Here is a 15,020-nt window from a genome sequence, read left to right on the forward strand (position 1 = left end):
TCATTGTTCGCAACCCACAGGTTGAGAACCACTGTAAGGATGGTGACATCTTTAATATGAAATACCTCACTTAGAGTATTTCAACAAATTATTTAAATAAATTGGCAACATCTACATGTTCTAATGTTCTGAATACCTTCAAAGTCTTTACAGTTAGACATCACTTATTTTAACAAATGCAAATTGCATTTCTAAATTTTTCTGTATTACATTTTATTTTTTAGATGCTTTTTAAAAACAACTAACTTTAAAAAGTTGTTTCTCTATCAGAAGTTAAAAAACAACCACCACTGGACAAGTACTGTATTTTTAATATATGCTTTTATAGCATTTCAAAAGCAAATTTTATTCAAACTAGTACCTTTAAAAGAAATAATAAACTCAGTTTTATTTCAAGAGTTTACATAGGTAGAGAATGCAAGCCACATTTTATATTTTATAAATGCACAGTTATACAATAAATACAAAATAAAAAGACAGTAAGAACTATTATAAAGGGTGATCTGCACTGATGTATTCTGAGGATTCTCTATAATTACATTTACAGAATCTCTGTAGTCAAGTTTATCATTCACTTTCATGCCCCCACATGGGAAGTGGTAGGTGAATATCTGTAGGAATACAACTTATTGTCTGCTCCTCCACTCAGAAGTAACTGCATAAAAGGAGAGAAAAAAACACAAATAGAAGACAGTTATTTCATATGCTAATAAACCTAAGTAAATACTGGTGGTTCAGATTACAGAGAAATTATGGATGAGCAGTTAACTTGCATTGTGAGTTTATACTTAAATGGACTGGTTACATCAGTTTTCACTATATTATAATACAGTATATTAAAGCTTTAAAAGTGATCATTTGAATTTGGTTAAGGTGTAATTTTTTATGAAGGATTTGCTAAGAAATGTAATAAAAAGTTTGAAGGGTAATATAGTTTTACCCATTTAGGAAAATTAAGTTTTTAAAGGACAGCACATTGTTTGCCAGTAAATGGACATTACAAATTATACATGTAGCCCTACGACCTATATTTGAAAAGAATTCTTAGGCAATAGAGCTAATGTATATACATAAAAATAATTAAACTATAATTATTTAAATACATTTTATAATCTAGATTCATTATATAAGATTTTTTTAAATGGGAAATATTTTGATCCAATTAGTCTAAAGTAGCAAGTTTATGGATTTGAAACATGTCATTAAAATACTCATAAGAACAAAAGTGCTTCATATTTTCTATTCCTAATATTAATGGACAAATTTGTTCCTTCTTTGAATGGAGTCTGAGATTTTATGAATAATACTAATGGAAACTTAGAATAGAGAATTATAAATATCAGATATATGAAATACAACAAACACCAGATTTATTCTAATGATATATTTTCCTCTTCACCAAATAACTAATAACATCTTACCCCTGTGTCTGTCCAGTCCACACTCAGAACTTTGTCTTCATGAGCAGCCAAGTCATAGAGAGGAGCCTTACAACTAAAAGATGAAAATGTTGACGTTGTGTGCATGTTATAATACTAAAACAAACATACATGAATGATCAGCTAAACTTTCCATTCACCATCCCTGCCTTTGTCACCACTTAGTATTAAAATTCTGGGTATTTACTTGACCACCTCTCCTGTTTTCTTACATCATTAGCAAGTGACCAAGACTTACTACAAACAAGTATATTCAGGAAAAATGCTATTTATTTATAAAAATTTATAATTAGGCCCATCTTCACACTTCCTTGACTACTTTCCTTTTACTTCCGAATCATGGCTTTATATACCGTTGATCTATTTATCTGTATCAGTGATGGCGAACCTTTTGAGCTCGGCGTGCCAGCAATTTGAAAAACCCTAACTTAACTCTGGTGCCGTGTCACACATAGAAATTTTTTGATCTTTGCAACCATAGTAAAACAAAGATTTTTATTTTTGATGTTTATTTTATATATATAAATGCCATTTAACAAAGAAAAATCAACCAAAAAAATGAGTTCACATGTCACCACTGACACGCGTGTCATAGGTTCGCCATTACTGACCTACATGCTGGTAACTCCCAAATTTATATTTTAGCCAAATTTCTCCCGAGTTTGATATGTATATCCAATTGGGTGACAGCTCAATGTCTGGGCTCTACACATTTAAAACAACCAAAAACTATTGATTTCCCCCTATAAACTTCTTTTTTTCTACTCTTGCCCATTATAGCAAATGGCACCAATAATTACCCAGTTGCTCAGTAGAAAATACAGGCATTATCCTAGACCCGTGGTCGGCAAACTCATTAGTCAACAGAGCCAAATATCAACAGTACAACGATTGAAATTTCTTTTGGGAGCCAAATTTTTTAAACTTAAACTATATAGGTAGGTACATTGTTATTAACTTAATTAGGGTACTCCTAAGGCTTAGGAAGAGCCACACTCAAGAGGCCAAAGAGCTGCATGTGGCTCGCGAGCCGCAGTTTTCTGACCACTGTCCTAGATTCCTATTTCTACTTTCAGTTTCTGAGCCAATCCTGACAAAGTGCTATCTTGTCCTAGCCAGTTTGGCTCAGTGGATAGTGTTGGCCTGCAGACTAAAGAGTCCCGGGTTGGATTCCAGCCAAGGGCACATGCCTGGGTTGCAGGCTGGATCCCCAGTGTGGGGTGTGCAGGAGGCAGCCTATCAGTGATTCTCTTTCCTCATTGATGTTTCTATCTCCCTCTCTCTTCCTTCCTCTCTGAAATAAAAATATATTAAAAAAAAAAACAACAAACAAAATCCCAAAGAGCTATCTTTAAAATATACTTAAAGTCCAACCACTTATCTCTAATGCTACCCCCAAAGTCCAAACCACTATTCTGACTCAAATTTTATTAGCCTCTCTGCTCTTTCTTGCTCCCCTGCTCAAAAATTTCCAAAGCCTTCCTCATCATACTTAGAATGAAATCTACATTCCTTACCGTGACCTACAAGGTCCTGCTCAGTATCACCACCATCTGCCTCATGTGCAGCCGCTCTCCTCCTCGCTTACTCCACTCTATCACTGGCTCCCTTGCTATTTTGTCAATATGCAATGACTTTCCTCCGCCATGATCTGTGCATGGCTCGTACCTTCACATTGTTCAATTCATTATCAGAATACTACTTTCAAAGAGAGGCCTCCCCCAAAGAAGTGTCCCCTTTACTCTGCTTGATTTTCTTCATGGCACTTAACTATTAGTATCAGAAACTATTTGGTAACTAGCAATATCAGAAACTATATAAAGTAGTCAATTAAAATGTATACACCTTCTAGATATTAATAATTCATGTATCATAAGGCAGTATAAAGATGTCAGAAAGGCCAAAACCGGTTTGGCTCAGTGGATAGAGCGTCGGCCTGCGGACTGAAGGGTCCCGGGTTCGATTCCGGTCAAGGGCATGTGCCTTGGTTGCGGGCATATCCCCAAAAGGAGATGTGCAGGAGGCAGCTGATCGATGTTTCTCTCCCATCGATGTTTCTAACTCCCTATCTCTCTTCCTTCCTCTCTGTAAAAAATCAATAAAATATATATTTTTTAAAAAGATGTCAGAAAGCAGATTTAAGGTAAATAACAAGCATGCATTTTTATTAACATAATTTATAACTTGATCACAGTTCTATTTATTCAGAGACCACTGGCCTTCTACTTTTTTTAAAATATATTTTATTGATTTTTTACAGAGAGGAAAGGAGAGGGATAGAGTTAGAAACATCAATGAGAGAGAAACATCCATCAGCTGCCTCCTACACACCCCCCACTGGGGATGTGCCCGCAACCAAGGTACATGCCCTAAACCGGAATCGAACCTGGGACCCTTGAGTCCGCAGGCCAACGCTCTATCCATTGAGCCAAACCAGTTAGGGCGGCCTTCTACTTCTATAGTTATATTTATATTAAAGTTCAGGATAGTTTTTCTAACCTGTCTTTTCTTGTCTTACATACATACCAAGGTCAGAAAGATGTATTTTTATATACTTGTGGATTTTTTTTTTTTTGTCCAAAAACCCCCAACTACCACAAATTCTGCAAAAAAAAGTTAACAAAAGAAAATGCCTTTGATTCTGGTCTTTCTTTTTACATCAATATTTACCATTTCAGTATTCACTTTGTTTTCTCTGTATACAATAGGCAATTGACATATTTCTTTTGTGGACCGTAAATAGGACTTACCTCCTTGTATCCCACAGCTTGACAATGTTATCTAAAGAACCTGAAATCAGCTGCTGCTCATGGGTAGGAGACCACTTTACCGCTGTCACCCAGCCGGTATGTGAGGTTAGGGACAGCGACACCAAAGAACCATCTGAACAAAGCAAAAAAGATAACGATTACTGAATATTAGAAGTAGGCAGAAAAAATCTAAAAAGAAATATGTAGAAAGTTAGCTTTTTATACACATCTCTATTGAAAAGAGAAACTGATGTTGTTTATACATTTCTCCTCCAGTGGTTTACATGACTTACCTTTAGTCCGGGGATCCCACAGTCTGATATGCCTATCTGTACTTCCAGATGCTAAACGTTTACAAAGTGGAGAGTAGGAGATACAATTAAATACTTTATTTCCTGTCTGGAAAAAAAAAGAGGGAAGGACATTTAACCAGGGTGGGTTAAAATTAATCATCTCTAGAAGCTTATCACTTAAAAGCTCAAAGTTAATCCGAGAACCACTGAAGCTGTAAATCTTACCAAGGTTGACTTAAGACTGCCAGACTCAACATCCCATACTCTAATTGTGTGGTCCCAGGATGCACTGCAGATTTCTTCAGCATCTGACCACAGAACCGAGGAAATTGCTTCTTTATGACCAGACAGAGTCACGATGGGCGTCTAAAAATGAAAGACAGATGAAACTAATCTAAGGTGATACAAGTCACAACCGTGATTACCTTTAGGGTCTACTTCTTTTAAGGGAGGCAAGAGGGAGTCTTCCGGGTATTGGTAATTCTCAATGTAGTGATTACCTGGGTATTGTAAAAATTCACTGAGTTGTATACGTAACTGTATGCATGCCAACTTCAATTAAAGGAAAGGTTATGAAAAAAAGAGACCACCTTCGCCCTACCTGGTTTTGCTCAGTGGTTAGAGCATTGTCCCTCAGACTGAAGGGTCCCAGCTCAATTCCGGTCAAGGGCATGTACCTTGGTTGCGGGCTTGATCCTCAGCCCTGGGTGGGCATGTGCAGGAGGCAACCAATCCATCTCTCACATTGATGTTTTTCTCTCTGTCTCTCTCCCTCCCTTCCACTCCCTCTACAAAAATCAATGGAAAATTATCCTTGGGTGAAAATTAAAAAAAAAAACTACTTCTGTGTAAAGGTATTTTATAATTCAAGAAATTCTCTTCTCAGATATATTCTTTAGAGGTTGCAAAATCAAGGCAATGCATCAATAAATCACAACTGGCACAATATCCAAATTGGCAAGGCATTTACAGTTTTTTTAAAAAAAATTTTTAAATATATTTTTATTGATTTGAGAGAGGGAGAGGAAGAGGGAGATAGAAACATCAATTTGTCACTACAGACAAATTGCCAAGGATAGCAATTCCCACAAATACTTACCCTTGTTAGTCCCAATTGCTCTGTTTTCTGTTTCTTTCTTGGTCGATTTGTGGATTCCTCCATTTCATCTTCTTCATCTGTAGGGACTGTATCATAGAGAATTAGATTGGATACTTTTTAAAAATTATGGTAAACAGTAATTGCAGACAGTCTCAAAGAATTCTTACATTTCTGGGTACATATTTTCTCCATAGTATCTCATTTGGCTAGAATAGATATTCCTACCAATTTTCATTAATAGAAAATTATACATAAAAACAATACCTGGGTTACCAATCTTCCAAACAGAAAAAGTAAAATACATTAAATCCTAGAAGCTAACCAGTTTGATATCTCACTGTGTCTTTAAGATCATTAAAAATATTCACTACTTTACCATATCTAAGAAAAATTGCTTACTGTTAGTTGACCAGATTGGATTTATATCATGAAGGGAATGCCACAGGATAAATACATGTTAAAAGGACATACATTCCAGCCCTGTTTATTCTTCTTTTACTTTTCTAACAATGAATTTAAGTGTTTCACAGATAGTTATTTTTTGTTTGGTAAAAAAAAATCCTTGTTTTACATCATTTGGCCAGGTATCAAACTTCAGATGAAAACCACATATTTGAATGCTTTTTATGAATTTTGAAGTTTTTCCCAAACTGGACTGTAAGTGCCCTAAGGGTAACAACTAATAAACATATCTCATTTACCCAGAATTATAAAAAAATAAAATATACCACAAAGGGGAAAATTTCTAAACTACTTTCTGCCTCAAAACTGATTATTTTAAGCATTTTTGGAATATCTACTAAAATGGATTATATATTTCCTGCCATCTTGCACATAATTACTTAAAACTCTTTAAGCGCTTCCTGATCCCCCTGACTCTCCTTTGTAAACCGTATTTAGGGTATTATGCTGTAATACAGCAGTTACCTCAGAAGTAACAGGTATTCTGATCTGTTTACCTGTGCCATAAACAGCTCTAGGCTACTGTTTTTAAAATTTAAGTATCTGTTCATTTCCCCCCCTTTTCTTCTTTCATTGTCTTCTTACTACTATGAAGGCACCTGCCTCTGAGAGTCCTCCCTCCTCCTCCTCCTCCTCCTCCTCCTCCTTCTCCAATTGTTCCTTCTAATCTGTTTTCAAAGCAAGAGGTTTGATAAAACTATTAAAAATGTCTGCTTGTTTAAGTAAACCAGCTTTAAGAAAATTCCTCTAACAGTAAAGTATACAAAAATTACTCAAAAGATACTTTAGTTTATTTCCAGATTCCTGAATAAGGGACTTCAGACAGTTATGCCCCATTACACCAAACATGCTGTTGACATGTGCAGCAATTCAGTGACATTGTCCAATTAATAAGGGGATGCTGAGGTAGAAAAACATTGTGAAACACAAAGAAATATACGAATTTTTCTCTACACTATGATCCTTTGTATCCTACAAAACACTGGCCCATTTCTATGGTCACATATGGGCTACATAGAATTTTCACTACAATTCTTGAAATATGAATAAGTCAAAGTAAAAGAAATATTTGATTTACCTGTAGACCAGATCTTTAGCATCTTATCCCAGGAGCCACTGCAAAACTAGAAACAGATATATGAAAGGAAAAAGAGTTTGTAATATAACCCATCATGTTATTTGCCTTGTTTTTCTCTGCTTTAGTCACCAGTTGTTAGGAAAGTTGGCCAATCACAATGAATGTACACAGGAAACAATTTTCACCTAAGTTCAGAGTGGAACTCCACAGTCCTGATGGCACGTAGCTACTTACTTTAGTCCCCGAGCCATCGACAGCTATGGAGTCCACACTCCCAGCGTGGCCTCTGCAGCAGTGCAGGGCTTTCACCTTGTTTCTCTCCACGTTCCACTCCCACAGGAGGACCGTCTGGTCCATAGAGGCACTCAGCAGTAGGCAAGACAGGTTGTCTGAAGAAAGGAGAGCACAGGAGCAAGAGACATGTAATCACAACAATGTAAAATAGATGGTGCTCTGAAACCAAAGAACTGAATTTGTTGTTGAGGAAAACGTTAAAAAGAAAAAAAGCTCATGTCCAGCTTTGAAAAAGAAGCTAACTTACAGTATAAAGATTCTTCAAAAAATACATTAAGAGAAATGAGTTTAACACACACACAGTCTTAACTTGAAAATATATCTATATATATAAAAGCCTAATATGCTAAGTGTCCAGTTGTCTTGTCGTCCATTCAACCAATCAAAGCATAATATGCTAGTGATATGCCAAGACTGTTCAACCGCTTGCTATGATGTGCACTGACCACCAGGGGGCAGACACTCTGATAGGTTAGCTTGCTGCTGGGGCCCTTCTGATCAGGACTAAGATGAGCAGGACATGCCCTGGAGCCCTCCTGTGGACCCTCCCTGGCTTGCCAACCTTCCATGTTCCTCCCCAGCCCTGATTGTGCACCTGTGGGGTCCCTTGGCCTGGCCTGCACTCTCTCGCAATCTGGGACCCCTTGGGGGATGTTGGAGTGCCGGTTTCGGCCCGATCCTGCTCAATGCAGGAGCTGGCCCCTGGTGGTTAGTGCGCTCAGCCAGAAGCCAGGCTCACAGCTGGCAAGCACAGCAGTGAGGGCAGGAGCCTCTCCTGCCTCCACAGCAGCGCTAATGATGTCTGACTGACAACTTGAGCCTAAGCCGTCAGTCAGACATCCCTTGAGGGTTCCCAGACTGCAAGAGGGCGCAGGCCTGGCTGAGGGACCCCGACTTCCCCGAGTGCACAAATTCTGTGCACTAGCCTGATATAATTTTAGTAAGGGTTCACTTCTACTAAAGTGTGAATTTTTTATATAATCCTTTTCTTCTTGAACACTATATTTTTGAAAGAGGTGAGAATAACTGAGGCATGAGACATTTCCTAAGCTGTCCATTTTATGCCCTAACCCTGAAAATGCCTTATTTTCAATCCCTATCCAGGAGTGTTCTCCGTTTAGGCAGACTGCTTACCTTTTTTCACCCAGGCCACATCTTTTACGACGTCTGTATGTCCCACAATTGTCATTATCGACTTTCCTCCCAAGGACCAGATCCGAGAAGTCTTATCGTAAGAACCAGTCAAGATCCTGTGAGTAAATAGAAAAAGCAGCTTTTTCAGCCCCTGAAATCAATTATATTTCTAAGGTAACAAAGTCAATTTTGAGGATTATACTTTAAAACTCTCCTTGAATATGGTATTTCAAAACACACGAGAGCAGAACAGAAGATATTACATTTGGCTTTTCCTGACCTGCTAAAAATAATAACAGAGCTACTGACTAATCCTAGATTTCACTTTTACTATTGTTGTAAATACTACAACTATTAGGAAAGCTAAGCAAGTAGTTTGAAAAGCTTAACAGCCCTTGTAAAAACCATTAAACAGAAAACCACTTAAAGTAAAAACGTAACTTTGTGTAATAACTACAGGGAGAATTCTTTGCACGTAAGCTACCACTATATTCCACTCTTGAGGTATTTTTCTACAGGTAAGGCCAGTGGGAGTCTGCTCTGAGCCAGCCACAGCTTCTTGATTCCAGTCTGCCCATTTTAGCCCTAATATAGCATGATCTTCACTTTCATGATAGCAGGCCAGGAGATATGTAACTTATTATAAAAGGATTCCCCCCTCCCCCCTCTATAAAACAAATAACATCCTTGGTCTTAAAAACAGCAAATCAAATAAATGCCTTGACACTTGGCCTATTCAGAATACAAATGTCACCACATCTTGACACAGAAGAGAAAACTTACTAATAGATATGTTTCTTCAAGACTATAGTGAATGTAAAGATCTTTGGTGTGGTCACTGATACATGTATCGAAAACTATTTTTACAAAGAACAGAGAAATCAGAATATTCCCATCATGCACTTAAGTAGACTATGGTGGCATAAGAAAAGGGATATAAGAACATCCGTCTGCAATACCATTCCTCTGCCCCTTGGATTGAGCTGATCCAGTCATCATGGAACAAGCATTGTTCTGGCTGAGGTGCAGTGTACTTCTCCACGTATTCTAGCTCCACAACCTCTTCCTAGTCACAGAGAGAAACCAGGCATCAATCAGGTGGTGCAGTCTTACGAAGATAAAAGACCCCCAGTTTAATACATCTCCTCCATGTTTGTCCCCTTCATAACCCAGAAAATCTGGAGCCATACAAAAGGTGAAACTATTTGACATAACAGTATGCTATGAGTAACATTAAGAAATATTAATGACCTTGGAAAACTTATGCTAAAAGTGGGGGGGGAAAGAATATAAGAAGCCTGGCCGACATGGCACAATGGTTGAGCGTCGACCTATGAATCAGTAGGTCATGGTTCGATTCCTGGTAAAGGCACATTCCTAGGTTGTGGGCTCAATCCCCAAGGGGGGAGGGGTGTGTGTGTGTGTGTGTGTGTGTGTCATGCAGGAAGCAGCCAATCCATGATTCTATTCTCTCTCGTCATTGATGTTTCTATCTCTCTCTCCCTCTCCATTCCTCTCTCTGAAATCAATAAAAATATATTTTTAAAAAAGAATATAAGAAACTTTAAATTATAAAATCACAAAAGCATATTGTTAAATGGATACAGAGCTTCTACTTAGGATGAAGTAGTAGTCTTGGAAATGAATAGTGGTGATGGTTGCATAATATTGTGAATGTAGTTAATGGCCACTAGATTATAAACTTAAAAAAATGGTTAAAATAAATTTTATATGTATTTTACCACAGTTCTAAAAATTGCCCCCCCAAATTATATTTTAAATGATAAAAGCAATATTAATATGTTTGAAAATTAGAGGGTAGAAAAATCATTTTAAATCACAATAGCCCTAAGCTATAAAAGTTGTTCTAGGTGCACAATCATTTTGTACACCTTTATGAGAACTAAATATATATTTGCTATTGCCTTTTTTTGACCATTCTTCCACAGATATGAAGGTATCTTTCCATATTCATTCATCTGTATTTCTTGAATAATATACTCTCAGAAGAGAGGATTTCAAACTTGAGTATATAAAAAACTGAAATTCAAATTTCTAAGAAAAAAAATAATCAAAAGGATACCGGTTACCGTAGATTCAGCCTGATTCTAAATGGAGTTCACCTTCATTATCTGGTAATAACTTGAGTAAAATAGAGCAAGTATGCATTTGAACTTACCGATGAGATGTTTTCCAGTTCCATATGTTTGACCAAGGGCATTCGTAGAAACTGGCCCTTGATAAGGAAATCAAACTCCACATGTTTGTGGACCTCTAAAGAAAACACATAATAAAACCATCACTCTGAGGACCTGAAGTGGTATTGGCAGAGATGTATATGAGACTCCACAACAAACAGGTACCTATTATCCCAGTGTGGCCTCTGAGTTTCTCCGGAATAAAGTGTTTACATCTTCTATTTCATGTGTGATTTTACTTTTTAAAAACCATCTTATTATAGAAAAATTCAAATATATGCAAAAATGGAGAATAAACTTTATAATAAATCTTCATATACCTATCATAAAACTTCAATGATCAATTTATGGCCAATCTTGTTTAATCAATATTGTTGCACACATTGTTTATATTAATTTTATGGGCTAATAACATATTCACCCAGCATTATGTTTAATATTTGTATCTTTATAAATGGTTTGATATTCTTACATGTTTTTAAATGTTTTACCCATTCTTATGAATCTTAAATAGTTAAAAAAAAATACCAGTATGAACACTGGCATTTGTTATTCCGTTTTGTAGAAGTGTAGCAGGTGGGGCCGAAGCATCCAGATGTTTGCTCTCTGCCAACCCAGCTCGGCCGTCTTCAGCACAGTCACAATGTCTTGATTACCTTTACATCACAACTATTACACTAAAATCTGTATTCCCAAATCTCAACCACCTTATCTCCTTAGTCCTAAAAGTATTTTTTTCCTGGAAACTTTTATTTCAAAGCATTTTTTAAAAAGTATCAGCAGGGAACCCCATATATTATAATTTATAAATTTTAGCATTATACAATGTATGCAGTATTATAAAATAAGACCAAAATAAGGAAATAAAGTGTGATGGAATTTTCTGGAGTTAGTGGTAACTTTTCAGAACATGTTACCTACCATTTTTAGCCTGCAGCAATTTATTAATGATGTTACTAAGGTCAGCAACTTCAGAAGCTGCAGGGATTGAGAAGGGAACATCATCTACTGCATATCTACGAAACAGAAACGAAACATCAAGATTATGTCCACAGATTATCTTAACAAATGTGCATTCATTCATTCAACAAACATCCACTGGGTCACTGGGCATCTACTACATGTCAGACATTTTGCTGCCTGGGATTAACAAAATTAATTGCCAGGTCGGCTCAAAAAGCTACAAACACACCATAAGGCAGGATGTGATTAGGTTTCAAATGAATGCTACAGACCTGGGGACTGTTGTTAAAAATGTTTATATATACACGTATGTGTACACAGATATATATATATATATATATATATATTCACAAATCTGTAACCCGAATGACTTCCCAGTCTTACCAACCCCCTCTTCAGAGCTCCACTTTCTAGCCTGGTTTAGGAAAACAGCGTCTACCACCTACTTAAAAAGAAAATGAAGCTGTGTTTTCAGAAACGGACAGATGGGCAGACAGCCTGCAAGGACCTGGTTCACGGCCCAGTGACACGATGTGCCTCCTGCTGGAGGCAGCCCCGCAGCCCGCCGGCTCCTCCACGGTCACAATTTAAATGGCGATACCAGAGGTGGGTCCCGGAGGAACCCCGAGCTGCTTGGGCGGAAAACACGGTCCAGCGAGGAGTCCAGCAAAAACCGGAGCGGGGGGTGGGGGTGGGGGACGGGGGTGTAAAAGTGAGTGCGCCAAAGGCAGGGACCCGCAGGGTCACGCGGAAGGAGTCCTCGCACAGGACCCCCAGAAAGGGCGAGGGGCGCAGCGTACTCACTTCTTGTTGTCAGTGAAGAAGCGGGTCTGGAGCTGCGCCATCGCGGGGGTGCACAGCAAACTGGCCCACAGAGGCGCGGGGGGTAACGGCCCGACAAGCCCCTCTTCCGAGCGCCGGTCCCTCGGGTTTACAAAAAGAGGCGGCTCACAGTTACCCTGCACCTGGGCCGGGACCCCGCTTTCTCCAACACCACGCGGCGCCCGCCCCGCGCCCAGGCCGCACACATCAACCACCGATTCCCGGATGAGGCGCCAGCGATTAGGGCGGCCGAGCCTTAAAGACACAGCGTCCCTTTCATCTCCAGGGAGTTCTGTTCACATAGTTAGGCCTGGGATCGAGTGTGAAGACACAGACAGGCCCACTTCAAATCGGCTTCTCTCTCGCCTTCCCTTTTATTACATAACAGGGTGACTTTAGATCCGATATTTCAAACTCGGGTCCCAGATACTACAACCCCCAGAAAGCAGCGATTCTCAGACGCTGTAACTGCTGGGAATCGTAGTCTCTTTTTGCCACCCTGTCCTCAGGATATCTTACTTGCATAATGAGATTAATTTCTTTTTTGTCTGGAATGCTTTTTCCCCCCTCATTTTTATTAAACCATCCCGACTCCAGCCAGATATTTATTATATTTCCTCTTTGTTCCAGCTTTAATTTACTAAAGCCGTTCCGCGTTTATTTGACCACGCATACTCACAAGCAGAGTCACTCTGCCGAGACTATTCGTGGGCTCTCGCCTCTATCTTCAAGTTTTAAATCCAGATGAGAGAAAGGAACTACAGGGAGAAAAAAAAAAGGAACGCAATCCGAGTGGGAACGGACGACGGTGGCCGACAGTGGCCTCCTCTCCGGCCCGCGCTGCGCGCGCTGGGCGGGGCCGCACCTGCGCACTGTGCCGGTCTCCATGGCGGGGCCTCGGAGCCCAGGCGAGGTTGAGTAGACTCGTTTTGGATTTTCTCCCCTCTGCTCCGGAGCTCCGTGGACATCCCTCCTCGCCCCGTAGAGCTCCCGGCGGCGGCGGGACTGGGGGAGGTGCGGGTATGGCGGAGCTGTCTGCGCGGACGGACCGGACGCTGCTTCCCCCCCCCCTTCCTCCCGCCGCCTCCTCTTCCCATCACCTCCTGACCCTCCCGGTCCCTAAGCAACCGCCGGACCTCGGTGGCGACCGTCGGACCCGCCTCGGGGCCTTTCCGGGGCCCTCCGTGGCGAGGCCTTCCGCCCCCTGCCCGGGGGGAGGCTCGCGGGTCCCGGGGAGGCCGCTGGGGAGGGAGGCTCGGCGCCCTGCGGAGGGTCGCTGAGCCGAGGACGTGCCGCCGCCGCGGGGAAGGGCCCCGTGTGTGGTCCTCCGCGCAGCCCCTGGTCCTGGTTTTTAGGGTTCGGGTTTTTGTTTTTTCTCTCTTTATGAGCCCCTTTATATCTAATATTTAAAAGGGGAAAGGCGTCTTCCCACACCAACTCCGCTTTTTTATTTTTTGGGGTCTACGTTACCCAGAAGGCTCATGCCTTATCAGTGACCGAGAATTATTCTAATTAAATGTAGCTGTTTTTGGAGGATGGATGGGTGGAGAGATCCTCTACTATTGAGATTTCAGTCGCTTTTTGAGGCGTCCGCCAGGAAAGCTCCAAGAAACAGCAGGCCAGCATCGGGCAGAGCTGGATTGCAAAATTTGGGGGCAGAGCGGTGTGTGCACAGGTGAAGACAACTAAAGCTCTCCTTTAAAAAAAAAAAGTTAGAGATGCACTTTCATTAGATGGGCGTCCGATAGAATATGAGAAGTGATTGCCAGCGAGAACCAGACTGTTACTGGCGGGCAGCGACGGCGACCCGAGGGCTGTTTGGGAACCACGTGCCTGGGTCCTGACGCCGCCTCGGCTGCTTGGGGCGGGGGCGAAGCCGCTAAAGCGGTCGGAATGCTCCCGACGGGCATGCTGGGTCCCTGCAGACCACTGCGCGCCCCCTTTGGCTCACCCCCGTTCGTGTGCACCTCTGTGCCACACCCGGGCCGGCTGTACGAACTAAACGCGCCTAGTTAAGTGTTAGCCATGGTTACCGTCGTTGTCATTTAGATGCCAATCACACTCGCTCTGCCAACGTGAACAAGTAGGAATCGCCTCCTGGTAAGAGGAATAAATAAAACCTCTGTGCGGAAGTCCCAGGAAAGGACGGGGCTGGCAACTAAAGCGGTGGTCAGGTCGTCATGCGACCCGTTGTAATGGTGAGAATGGCATTCCTCGAAGAAGCCAGACCACCGGAGGCTTGAAACAGTTGCTTAGTTGAGGTCTCCCTGTTTCATTCATTCATTTGGTGGCAGTGGGTAGAAGTTTGACAGTTTTAAACATCATTCTTTAACCATTAGTGATTTTTGAGTTACAGCAGTTAAAGTTACCCGAATTCAATGTCATTGAACCTCAAATAAATCTTCAAAAAAGTTATTTTTCAGATAATTTTAAAATTATTGATATCTTATTGCTCAAAATACCTTTAAAAACGTATAGTTAATCAGTA

General features: G+C 40.4%; 2 protein-coding genes across 3 annotated transcripts in view; one reads left to right on the plus strand and one right to left on the minus strand.

Moving 5' to 3' along the window:
- Positions 1–304: 304 nt before the first annotated feature.
- WDR12 (WD repeat domain 12) lies at positions 305–13,368 on the minus strand. 2 transcript variants are annotated; one of them, XM_081096170.1, is made up of 14 exons: positions 13,212–13,368; positions 12,515–12,634; positions 11,669–11,763; positions 10,729–10,823; positions 9,509–9,615; positions 8,550–8,665; positions 7,356–7,510; positions 7,122–7,167; positions 5,582–5,667; positions 4,708–4,848; positions 4,483–4,588; positions 4,190–4,322; positions 1,422–1,494; positions 305–655 (listed from the first exon to the last, which is right to left on the minus strand). In XM_081096170.1, the coding sequence occupies exons 2-14, from the start codon at positions 12,553–12,555 to the stop codon at positions 578–580; spliced, it is 1,272 nt and encodes a 423-aa protein (XP_080952296.1). In that variant the 5' UTR covers positions 12,556–12,634; positions 13,212–13,368; the 3' UTR covers positions 305–577. The 2 variants fall into 2 exon arrangements, with proteins under 2 accessions (XP_080952296.1, XP_080952295.1); XM_081096169.1 differs by lacking the exon at positions 13,212–13,368 and having other exon boundaries at positions 12,515–12,915.
- Positions 13,369–13,383: 15 nt separating this feature from the next.
- Positions 13,384–15,020, plus strand: part of CARF (calcium responsive transcription factor) — a 37,618-nt gene continuing 35,981 nt past the window's right edge. Inside the window, exon 1 of the mRNA XM_081096171.1 lies at positions 13,384–13,445. The gene's annotated coding sequence lies outside the window, so the exon portion shown is untranslated. The remainder of the gene's footprint in view (positions 13,446–15,020) is intronic.

The sequence above is a fragment of the Myotis nattereri genome, assembly GCF_964212035.1.
Source record: "Myotis nattereri genome assembly, chromosome: 7".
Taxonomy (NCBI): domain Eukaryota; kingdom Metazoa; phylum Chordata; class Mammalia; order Chiroptera; family Vespertilionidae; genus Myotis; species Myotis nattereri.

Bases quoted from the DNA above. Each gene is read 5' to 3' on its own strand.
- WDR12 (XM_081096170.1), bottom strand. From the start codon at position 12,555: ATGGCGCAGCTCCAGACCCGCTTCTTCACTGACAACAAGAA. The intron at 4,849-5,581 runs GTAAGTATTTGT...TTTCATTTTTAG, and splicing joins AGCAATTGGGACTAACAAGG to ACGCCCATCGTGACTCTGTC. The intron at 656-1,421 runs GTAAGATGTTAT...CCTTTTATGCAG, and splicing joins TGGACTGGACAGACACAGGG to TTACTTCTGAGTGGAGGAGC.